At 33.1% G+C, this 12219-nt stretch overlaps 1 protein-coding gene across 4 annotated transcripts; it reads right to left on the bottom strand.

Annotated features, from left to right (window-relative positions):
* Window positions 1–198: 198 nt before the first annotated feature.
* LOC104907178 (mediator of RNA polymerase II transcription subunit 11) lies at window positions 199–8174 on the bottom strand. Of its 4 annotated transcripts, XR_007273383.2 has the most exons (5): window positions 8007–8174; window positions 7777–7893; window positions 7001–7190; window positions 5371–5466; window positions 3362–3691 (listed from the first exon to the last, which is right to left on the bottom strand). XR_007273383.2 is itself a non-coding variant. In XM_048643039.2 (4 exons), exons 1-3 carry the CDS (start codon window positions 8067–8069, stop codon window positions 7014–7016), a joined length of 357 nt encoding a protein of 118 aa, XP_048498996.1. In that variant the 5' UTR covers window positions 8070–8174; the 3' UTR covers window positions 199–1028; window positions 7001–7013. The 4 variants fall into 4 exon arrangements, 3 of the variants coding, with proteins under 3 accessions (XP_048498996.1, XP_048498995.1, XP_048498994.1); XM_048643039.2 differs by lacking the exons at window positions 3362–3691; window positions 5371–5466 and adding an exon at window positions 199–1028; XM_048643038.2 differs by lacking the exon at window positions 5371–5466 and having other exon boundaries at window positions 3362–3684.
* Between the last annotated feature and the right edge of the window lie 4045 nt (window positions 8175–12219).

Below are 12219 nucleotides of genomic sequence, written 5' to 3' on the forward strand. Positions count from 1 at the left end.
TATCTCAGTGCCTGTTTCACTCGTACGAAGCAAACCAAACCAGAGAAGGAAAATACACACTCACAAAAGAAAAAAAAATGAAAAAGGAAGACAAACTAGACCAGAGGCGATCAAGGAGACAGGGAAAGATCGTGCCTTCGAAAAAAAAATGAGAATATTTGACCTAGCTGTGATACCATGTTGAACTTTAGAGAAAGATGAAAGCAAGAGAAAATAACTTTTTATATTACTTAATCAAAGGCAAAGTATATATACAAGAGTTTAGGAAACTTCACCTAAACCGACTATGACTAAAGCTCCTAAACGAACTATACAACAAATATACAAGAGTTTCCATAATCACCTAGAATACTAGATACACTATTATTCTAACAGATAACCATCTAACAGCTTATCTCCTTATATTAAGTGTCTAGACAAGAGTTTGATTACATTAGGAGAGAAAATAATAATAATTATTTTATTCTATTCTATTATACTTCCTCTGTTCTAAAATAAGTGAAACACTTCTCTCAAAAAACTCACATAAAATAGAGAAGTATTTCACTTATTTTAGAACGGAGGAAGTAATAAATATTATGATATATATTATTTATTTTTATTACCATTATAAAGGTAAATTAACTAAACTGAAGTCTGAACAAGGCCTAGTAGCATGAGGAAGTTAGCTCTAGTGTTCGATGCAAAACTTACTCTAATTTCTGAGTCAGCTCACAAATCAATCGTACATATGTCAAGAACTATGCCTAAAATTGGCTAATGTAACTAAAATATCTAAAATGAGAGTATAGACAAGTAAGACAACAGCCTAATTTGCAGACACTAATAAGTCTGAACATAAAAGTGTCAGTTCATATACAATACTGTGTGCTCCTCCAACCAACTGGTTTCTTTCATCCATACAGCAGACCCTAGCAAATTGCAACAAGAGGTCGACAATTTTTTCAACATAGCACGAACAATTTCAAAGCATAACCTTATGCACTTCCAGGTTCCAGCTTCTCAGCAAGATTAACTTGGCTGCATGCCTACCTCACACGATAAAACAACGAAGACCAATGAGAAATCCAAAGGGCTAACAGCATAATCTCAAGGAAAAACATACAAAACCAATGGGATTTTATGAGATCTCAAGAGAAAACAAATGCACTAGAATTGTAACAAGACATCAGCATGTATCTGGACAGCAACCTGTGCAGACATCAGATAAGATTTTTGATTTCATCTAGTAGAATGCAAGGGAATATATAGATATCCTTATTAGTACTCTACTGTGTTCACCTCCTCCGGTGCGTAACATTAACATGGGCTCAAAATGGGAATAGAGCAGCCTGTCCAGGCCAATGAATACAGACAAACGTCATTATGATCAAAATTGTCAAGAATAAAGTAAAAGATAATGTTATCTTGACCAAGCATGCAGGGTAACACAATCATAAAACTGCTGAAGGGAGAATAAATGATGAGCTTCTTTTGAGGAGCAGCAGGATTTAGGTAAGGTAATCAGAGATCAGAAAAGTGAGCAAGTATCTCAAGCCTAACATGTTTACTGAAGACTGTCCTTGTGTGAGAAAAAATAATATCTAAAACATAAGTCATCCCAGTCTTTCATAACACTTCAGGTTTTCAATCATCCATGCCCAAAACCGACTAGAAGGTTGCATAATAGGTGGTAAATTCTAAATTAAGATTAATACCCCTTCCAATCATATTGATACTGGATCTATTTGTCAAAACTAGCTCAAAGTCTACAAAAATGCAAGCCCAGAAGCTAACAAGCTATCAGATTCTGTATAAGAAGTATCTAGTAAACCTAACTGAAAATAAAAAACATGCTAGCTAACAAAAACTTAGAAATTTGTTGACAAATTTATAAGCTAGCTATAAGATTCAGTTAGCTTATAACTTACACAAGCTGAAGTTGCATGCCCAATGAAATCTTTGGGGTTATGTGAAGAGAAATTGTAGCACCAAATTGTCTCTAATTTCTCTGCTCATCCTCACCAATATTCTTCTCACAACAAGAAATGCTATGATTTTATATGATTCGTTCAAAGATAAAGCCAATAGTACAGGAAAATTATGAACAAATGAATTCAAAAGGCAAGTGCAGTAGCAAGTGTACCATGAACAAGAGAAACAGTTGAATAAAAGCGAGCACAAAGCAGGAATGGCCCCAGTATTTCTGGCAATTCACAGTGCCGGAGTATCTACAGGCCCCCATGGTGTAAGCTTGTTTAGCTATGTCTTTTCCTTTCATAATAACTAGTATCTTTTTCTATTTCCTCCCGCTTTACTATTAGGGCTCGGGGTAGAATATAATTTTACTCATTCTCGTATAAGACAAAATAATACCATCTGCTAAAAAGTTCATGCAATTTGCAGGCCACAGATATAATTTCAGAAAATCAAGGGTAAAGATTGCAGTCTCCATACTCATTGTTCCAAAGGATAGATAGAATTATACTCAAAGTCTTCTCTCCTATTTCAATATGATGTATGCCCATTGAAAGAATTACCCCAGGGTGCAAAAACTGGAAATAAATAAACCACGAGTAATATCAGAAATGGAAAAAATAAGAATGGGTTTGACAAACGAAGATGTCTTTGTAACGAGGTCTCTAGCAGCAGCATTAAGCTTATAAATCTTGCAAATTAAAATTTTTCGAGTATTAACAATGTGAACATGCAGATTGGTTTATATTTCCACTTCATCTTCGCTCTATCTTGAAGCGCCCCGAAAGCAAACTAATTCAGTATCAGACTATCAGTATATACATTGCGTATTAGCTCACATGTACCGATTTCTAGGCTTGAAGTAGTGCAGAACCAATATTTCTCAACTAGTAAAGGATCATTTCCTAACACCTGACACGGCTGACACAACAGAGCTGTAGCCCAGTAAGACAGATATAAAGTCATCCTACGTCAACTGTGACTGTGAACATGACACGTCAATAAAATACACTTTTGTATTAGAGGACAGCTATAGCAATCACACACACAAAGGAAATCAAATCCCATATGACATCACCTAAAACAAGTACATCATTCAAGGTCCAATTTAGTATACTAGGAAAGCTATCATATAGAGAAGCTTACATTTTGATCCTTGTCATGCAGATTACTGATATCGACCAATCGTCTCCTTCATCTTATCAAGCTGAGAAATAACACAATCCAACTTCTTGGAAGAAATCTCACTAGATAATCTAGCATTGTAATCGCACTTCTCAAAAGGTCAATACTAACACGCACTCTTAATCTCTTCATGCAGTGTCACTTGGATATCCTATCTTGTACAACAAAGCAAAGGAATGCATCTAGATTCAACATTTGCAAACACAACAATGAGAGCATATCGGAGTAAAGAAAACTTAAATAGATATTCTCTAACTCGATAATTTGTAAAACAGAAGTGCTCAAATCTAATCAATATCATACATGTTAACTTCCCCTCCTCCAGTATCAGCTTCAAGAACTCACTACTACTAATGTGTAGCCACTAACACAAAATCCCTTCCCAACCGAAACGAATGCCGGCAAGAAAAGAGATAAAGGTCTAATTATTCATTGGCAACATTCATAAACCCCAATTCGGATCAATTTCTCGCGTAAAACCCTAAATGCTATTTAAAAAGTATCAACTCATGCATTTCCAGGTTCCGGCTTCTCAACAGTCAGCTGCAAGCTACCTCGCACAATAAAAATGATGAAATCATATTAGAACAAATGATAAACCAAGAAACTAACACACTATCTCAAGGAAAAATATATGATACTAATAGAATCGAATGCCAACTCAAGATGAAATAATAGTAGAATGGCAGCAAGGGACATAAGCATGCGACTCGGCATTACACAATCTATGTAGAGTGCAGACATCACATGAGATTTTCCATCTCATTTATTCCGACGCAAAAAAATGTAACAAGACCCCTCTAAGTTATCCTCTATAACGTGCACCTCTTCTAATGCCTAATGTGAAGCTTAATATGAAAGTAAAGCAGCCTGTCCACACCAGTTGGTATAAACAAACTTCATTATCATAAGAAATCGTCTCATTATGATGATAACAGGGAATGTCTAGAGTTCTAGAGTATAAGAGTACGAGGATCTGACACAGATCCGAGTGTCGGAACTCGGATCCTTGAAATTTGAAAATCAAGGACTTGGGGCATGTTTTCTAAGGATCCTAAATCTGGATTTGGATTCTGTTTTTTCCTCTCCAAAATGACAGTTTTCTAAAACCAATTTCTTCCTTGTTTCCCCTTAGGCAGTTTTACTCTTACCCTATTTTGGGAGATATTTAACTGTACTTGGACAAAATATCAGCATAGCACAAAATATTAGATAAGACTAGTACTTAATTTCATATCTCATAAACATCCAAATGTAGAACATAATTAAGATTGGCCAAAATCCAAATTAAAAATCATCTCCAAGTTTCAAAAAAAAAAAAAGAACAACCGGACCAACTTTTTAAAGTCTAACAAAAAACTTCTAACTTAAGATCCTAACAAAGTTCTTCTTAAACAGTCAAACTTCATTCAAGCTTTCTCCTTCATGTTCTTCTTCATTGTTAAAAACATATCTTCTATAGTGTGATCTTCAAAAAAAAATATTTGCAAATGAACCCACATAAACATCATCAATGATGAATAGATCTCACTTTATGAAACAAAAACAAACAAAAAAACACTTAGCAAAATATTTATCAGAAAGCTGACAATAGTTGTGAAAATTTTTTCCTTATAAAAACTAATTTCAGATTTTTGATAAATATTTGGCTAACTGTTTTTTTTTTCCCCTTTATTTTATACTTTTATAAGCAGAGATTCACTCATCATTGATGATGCTTATGTGGATGCATTTGCAAATATATATTTGTTGACGATCCCACCATAGAAGTCACATTTTTTTAACATAAGAAGAAGAACATGAAGGGGAAGAGCTTGAATGAAGTGACTGTTTTAGAAGAGCTTTGTTAGGAATTTGAGTTGGAAGTTTTTTTGTTCGACTTTAAAAAGCTAGCCGGTTGTTTGTTTGCTTTTAAAACTTGAAGATGCGCTTTTTGCATTTGGCAGATTTTGATTATGTTTTGTATATGGACTTTTTTGAGATATGAAATTAAGTACTAGTCTTATCTAAAATGTGCTACACTGATATTTTCTCGAAGTACAAAAATATCTCTCAAAATAAGATAAGAATAAAACTGCCCAAGGAAAACAAAGGAGAAAAAAGTAGAAAAGATCCTGCCATTTTGGGGAAAAAAAAAGCCCAGTCCAAATGCAGATTTAGGATCCTTCGAAAACGTCTACCGGACTCCTTGATTTTCAAATTTTAAGGATCTGACACTCAAATATGTACCTGTGTCAGATCGTCATACCCGAGTTCGAGCATCATAGGAACCAAATGTCTAGGCCAATGGCTAGTAGGATGCATCAATAAGATGAGTAGAGCAGCCTGTTCAGGTCAATTGATATAAACAAACTTCATTATGATAACATAATCGTTAAGAATAAAGTATAAGAAGAAAAAAGCAAACTGTCTAGGCCAATGGCTAGAAGTCTGCATCATAGCAGGAGAAGACTGGAACCAAAAACCAAAATCGATATTCCTTGCAATCATGCTCATATTGGCGCTATTTCATAAAACTAGCTCAAACTTAAAGGAAGTGCAAGCCAAAAGCTATTAAGCTAGACTTAAAGAAGTGTAAGCCAAAAGCTAATAAGCTAGACATAAAGAAGTGCAAGCCAAAAGCTAATAAGCTAGAGATTGTGTATTAGAAGAATCTGATACTCCTAATTGAACTAGGTCATAGCTACAAGCATTAGGATGACATGAAAGAACTTTCTTTGAACTTAAATCAAACAACTAGTGTTGGGCAAACACAAAGCTGGAAATTAAAAATATGTTAGTTATTCTATAATTACCTAAAAACTTCATCTAGCTTTTATTTTTTTAAGCAAGCCAAAGCTGCATGTCAAACACATTCTTTGTGGTTATCTGAGCAGGCACAGTAGCACCGAGCTTCATCTAGTCTCTAATATCTGCCTCTCCAAAATTCTTCTTGCAGCAATGAATGCTACCATTTCATGGATGTGCAAAGACAAAGCCAATACTATAGGCAACTTTGAATTAATGAATTAGGAATTAGAGGCCAAGTGGAGTAGCAAGTATGTTTCTGCCATGAACATGTAAAACAATTGGATAAAAAGAGCTCAGAGCGGAATTGGCCTCAGCACTAGAGGCAATTTGCAGTGCTTGAGTAATCTACAGGCATTCATGGCTTCAGCTCGTTTTCCATTGGATGTGCCTGCCTAAGTTTTACTTTCCTTATATTCTTTATAAATTTCTTCTCCCTTCATTATTGGGGGTAGATTATAATTGCAGTCGTTGTCTTATAAGATAAAATGATGCTAAAAGTTTATGCAATCTGCAGGTCCCAACTTTCAAATTCTTTACTCTTTTAACCTATTTTGAAATAATTCAAAAACCACAACCCATGGAAAGATTGTACTGTCTACTCAAACTCTACACACTGTAACTTCTTCTGTCCTCTTTCTATATAATGTATGCCCCTTTAAATTAACCACAGGTTGCAAGAACTTAATATCAGTCACCCATAAGTGCAAGTGTGCAACTGAAAACGGAAAACAAAAAGGGATCTGATAAATAGCAATGTCTTTCTAAAGAGGGCACTGAAAAACAGAATTAAGCAAAAAAAAACTTCGCAAATTGGAGAATTCAGGTATTATTATAATTTATATGCCCACAGCCCACTTCAACTGCACAAAGTCATCCTACATCAACTGCCCCCATTAAAATGACAAATCAATGAAGTACACTTATGCAGTAGAGGACCGTTACAGCATCCACACCAGCAAAGAAAATCAAGTCCCATATGACATCACCTAACACAAGTACATCATCCAAGATCCAAATCAAAATAGCCAGGAAAGCTGACATAGTGGACAAAAAATATAGAGAAGCTTACATTTTGATCCATGTCATGTAGATTCCTGATATTGATCAATCGTCTCCTTCATCTTATCGAGCTGAGAAATAACGTACTCCAGCTTCTTGCAAGAAATCTCGCTTGATAATCTAGCACTGTAATCGCACTTCTCAAAAGGTCGGTACTCACAAGCACTCTTAATCTCTTCACGCAAAGTCACTTGAATATCCTATCTTGCACAACAAGGCAAAAGGAATGCATCTAAATTTAACATTTGCAAACACCAGAATAAGAGAATATCCTAGGAAACCACTGTGATACACAGAGAAAACTCTTAACAGACATTCTTTAACTTGACAATTTGTATTCGCAAGTACTCATATCTAATCAATGTCATACATGTTAACTTCCCCTCCTCCAGTATCAAATTCAAGAACTTACTACTACTAATGTGTAGCCAGTAGCCACTAGCACAATTTCCCTCCCCAACCGAAACAAACACCGACAACAAAACCGAAAAGATCTAATTATTCATTGGCAACATTCATAAGCCCCGATTCAGATCAAATTCTCTAGTACAAACCCTAAATTAAGACCCTAATCCGCAACGAAAAAAGAAATAAATTGCAAAAGTTCTGAAATATGATCATATTTGGAGTATCTCTATTAAATTTTTAAGGGTTTTAAAATTCTACGTTAAGATACTATGACTATTATACATGTTTTTTATAAGTTGAAGCATGCATTGTGTGCAATAAAATCTAGTTGTCAAATAACACTATTATCGATTGAACGAAGAAACAAGAAATAGAGACCTTGATAAGTTGCATAAATTCGCCACAATGGTTGTTGAGTAATTCTTTGCGAGGTCCAGCTGGATTTGCAAGTTCGTCCATCACTCCGCCTGCTAGCTCCAAAACCCTAACTATTCTCTGCATTTCATAATTTAAGGTAATTCAATTTAAATAGAGTATATAGATAAGAAATGAATATTGTTTTCGAGAAACTATATGAATCACTGAGAATTGGGGAAGTTTTAGTTTACCTTTTCGACATTTTGAAGGCGTTGGAGTGAAGTGTTTTGACTTTGAGGTGAATCCACGTTCATGGCAATCGGCACCTCTTTCTCTATCTCATTCAGGGACTTGATTTATCAGCAGAGGACGAAGACAACTGGACATGGACAGAAAGGAAAGTATACCTTAGTTCTTTTTACAAACCAAAAAAACTAGGGTTTTTTTTTAGGAGATCAAAAAAATTAGGATTATTTAATCACTATCAATCCGTTTTGCATGGACCCGGTTCACACTAAAAATAGTGTAGATTAGGCCAGGCACGTGACCGGTTAAGAAGTACTCAGTTATACATTATATCAAGAATAGATACACTGTATGATACATAGGTACACTATATCAAAAATAGATACAATATATCATAATTACGTACACTATATCATACATAGGTACACTATATCATAACTAGGTACAATATATCCTATAGGAACACTATATCATAACTAGGTACACTATATCGTATAGGAAAATATTTACTTAAATGCATTACAGAAACATACACTATATCAAAAATAGATATACTATACTTATCTGCTACGTGCACTAAATTTTATTATTGTATGATCATGGCTACTTTTGTTAGAAAGTTATTTTCACATGATAGTGATAACTCAAACATAGTACAACGTAAGGAAATATCTTTTCCGATTAATTTTCAAAACTGGACTATACCTAAAAAATATGTAGACCTTATCCTCGTTCCTTCCGTTAATGTTATTACGAAAGATAATAATGAAAAAGAATTTTTATTTGAATTAATAGACAAAATTAACGATCCAGATATAAAAAAGGAATATCTTTTTAAATTAAAAGATATTGTTTGCAAAAAAGAAAATCCTACTAGAACTGAACCAGTTACTTTATCAAAAATATTTGATCAATATCCGACTCCTAATATTTTCAAACAAATTACAACTAAGGATTTACAAACTGAAGTCAGCACTCTTAAAACTCAAATAAAAGAAATTAAAGAACAATTGTTAGAATTCAAAACTAAAGACTTAAAACTTCAAACTAGAATAGCCTTGTTAGAACCAAATAATAGTCTGAAGAATCAACCATCTACTTCAAATTCACCTCCTATTCAGATTTCGTCTCAAGAACCTAAAGAAGATCAAATAAATATTATAGATAGAATAAATTTTCAAAAATGGTATATTCTCATTTCACTTAAAATAGGTAATGACTTTCATTTAAATACTATAGCATTACTGGATAGTGGAGCTGATCAAAATTGTATAAGAGAAGGACTAATTCCTAGCATCTTCTATGAAAAACAACAGAAAAGTTACATAGTGCTAATGGTGAACCTTTAAAAATAAAATTAAGCTCCCTAATGCATATATTTGTAATCAAGGTTATTGCTTTAAAAATACATTCATTTTAGTAAAGGATATAAATAATGAAATAATACTTGGTACTCCTTTTATTACTCAAATTTATCCTTTTCAGTTGATCATATGGGTGTTCATACTAATATTATGGGAAAGAAAATATCTTTTCAATTTCTTGCACCATTTACCAAAAAGATTTCGCTATATTACAATCTTCGTCTATATTTCAACAAGTAAATACAAAACTAATAAAGAATCTCAAATTTCTCTTTTACAACAAGAAATATCATACTTAAAAATAGAAGAGAGTTTAAAAACCCTTATATTCAAAAGAAAATATGTGATTTAGAACAAAAATTTAAAGAAGAAGTTTGTGCTGATATTCCTAATGCTTTTTGGGAAAGGAAAAAACATATGGTTTCACTCCCCTATGAAAAAGAATTTTCGGAAAACATATTCCTACTAAAGCAAGACCTATTCAAATGAATCAAGAAATGTTAGAATTTTGTAAAAAGAAATTCAAACCTTATTAGATAAAAAGTTAATTCGACCATCTAAATCCCCTTGGAGTTATGCTGCTTTTTATGTTATGAATCAAGCGAAAAAGAAAGAGGGGTTCCTAGATTAGTAATTAATTATAAACCTCTTAATAAAGTCTTACAATGGATTAGGTACCCAATCCCTAATAAAAAAGATTTATTGAGTCGTCTTTTTAATGCAAAAATCTTCTCAAAGTTTGATATGAAAAGTGGATTTTGGCAAATTCAAATAGAGGAAAAAGATAGATACAAAAGTGCCTTCAATGTTCCTTTTGGACATTATGAATGGAATGTAATGCCTTTTGGATTAAAAAATGCTCCATCTGAGTTTCAAAATATTATGAATGATATTTTTAATCCTTATACTCAAAATATTATAGTCTATATTGATGATGTCCTAATATTTTCAGATTCCTTAGATCAACATTTCAAACACCTACTTTTTTACATGTTATTAAAAAGAATGGTTTAGTCGTCTCTTTCCCTAAGATGAAAATATTTCAAACTAAAATACGGTTTTTAGGACATGATATTTTTCAAGGTACTATAAAACCGATTAATAGAGCTATAGAATTTACTGATAAATTTCCAGACGAAATTAAAGACAAAAATCAATTACAAAGATTTTTAGGATGTCTTAATTATATTTCAGACTTTTTTCCTAATTTAAGACAATATTGTTCATGTCTTTATCAGAGATTACGAAAAAATCCTCTAGCTTGGTCACCTAAACATACACATATAATACAAACATTAATAGAAAAAATCAAGTCCCTTCCATGTTTAGGTCTACCAAATCCCAATGCATTCATGATAGTAGAAACAGATGCATCCGACATAGGTATGGAGGCATTCTTAAAACAAAAAATTACCTGAAAATAAAAATGAACAAATAATTAGATTTCATTCCGGCCTATGGATAGGTTCTCAAAAAAATTATTCAACTATTAAAAAGAAATTTTATCTATTGTTCTTTGTATTTCAAAATTTCAAGATGATCTCTATAATAAAACTTTTTTATTACGAATAGATTGTAAATCTGCTAAAGAAATATTACAAAAGGATGTTCAAAATATTGTTTCAAAACAAATTTTCGCCAGATGGCAAGCTATATTATCAGTTTTTGATTTTCAAATAGAATATATAAAAGGAGAAAATAATTCTCTTCCTGATTTTTTAACTAGAGAATTCTTACAAGGAAAAGGCAATAGTAATAATATTTAAAGTTCAATTATTACAGGAGGCAAAATGAATCAAGATTCTAATAATGGCAAAGGTATTCAAAAACCAGAAGATTATGTGATGAGATTTCACAAGCTCCGCCCATCAAGTGAAAAAACATCTTCATCAGATAAGCTTGACGCATTTTCTGATTTTCCACCTTTATCTTATTCCCAAGCAGTCAAGTATCCTACTCAAACTTCAAACTCAAAATCAACTACTCAAAAATCCCAATCTACAAATTCTGAAACCCACAAATACATCACCAAACCACATAAAGAACACCTACTCCTTACACGTTTTAAAGAAACTCCTCAAATTCCCGAACTTATCAAATTTACTAGTTCTCTTTTCCCAATGTACTGTCAATACCGACCTTAAACATCTTATAAAACACAAAGGTTTTATGAATTCATACTTGTGGATGAAAAAGGAAATTACATAGCTTATTCAAAATGCAAAATCAAGAAGATTATTCCATAGACTGAATGGATATCTGCTTATGTTCCGAAAGAATTCTCGGTCCCTTTCCAGCCACAAGAATATAATTACATTGATTATCAGATGGCGTGGTTTCGAGCATTCTTACTCAGAGCATTTAATCATTCATGGTTCTTCACTATTTGTCCTCAATGTCCAAATAATTTCCCCATATGGTTTTACAAATGGTGGCTCCACTTTGGAATTTCTCAACAAATATGGCCGATAGAGGTACAAAAATCTTACGATTTCTTCTCCACTCATGTACAAACCAACACTCCATATTCCACAGAGCTCTTATTTCATCGAGAATTTAATGTTCCATGGATAATGTGCTGGTCTTATAACATCATTCAATGGTATCCAACACCACTCCTCATGTCTCTAGTACGTGAATTCAAGATCAAATGGTGGGAAAAATTTGCCATTGACAAATTTTGCTCATTAAAGACTGTCGAAGATCAAATGGTTGCAGATAATCAACTTATCAAAGCAATCAAAGAAATTCCTAATCCTTCTACTCCACAAAAAGAGAAAGAAACAAGGAAGCCATATATTCAAGAAACTGAAATTGAATTACTCAAAAGTGAAATCAAGCTTCTCAAAAGACA

The sequence above is a fragment of the Beta vulgaris genome, chromosome 4 (assembly GCF_026745355.1).
Source record: "Beta vulgaris subsp. vulgaris cultivar EL10 chromosome 4, EL10.2, whole genome shotgun sequence".
Classification (NCBI taxonomy): Eukaryota; Viridiplantae; Streptophyta; class Magnoliopsida; order Caryophyllales; family Amaranthaceae; genus Beta; species Beta vulgaris.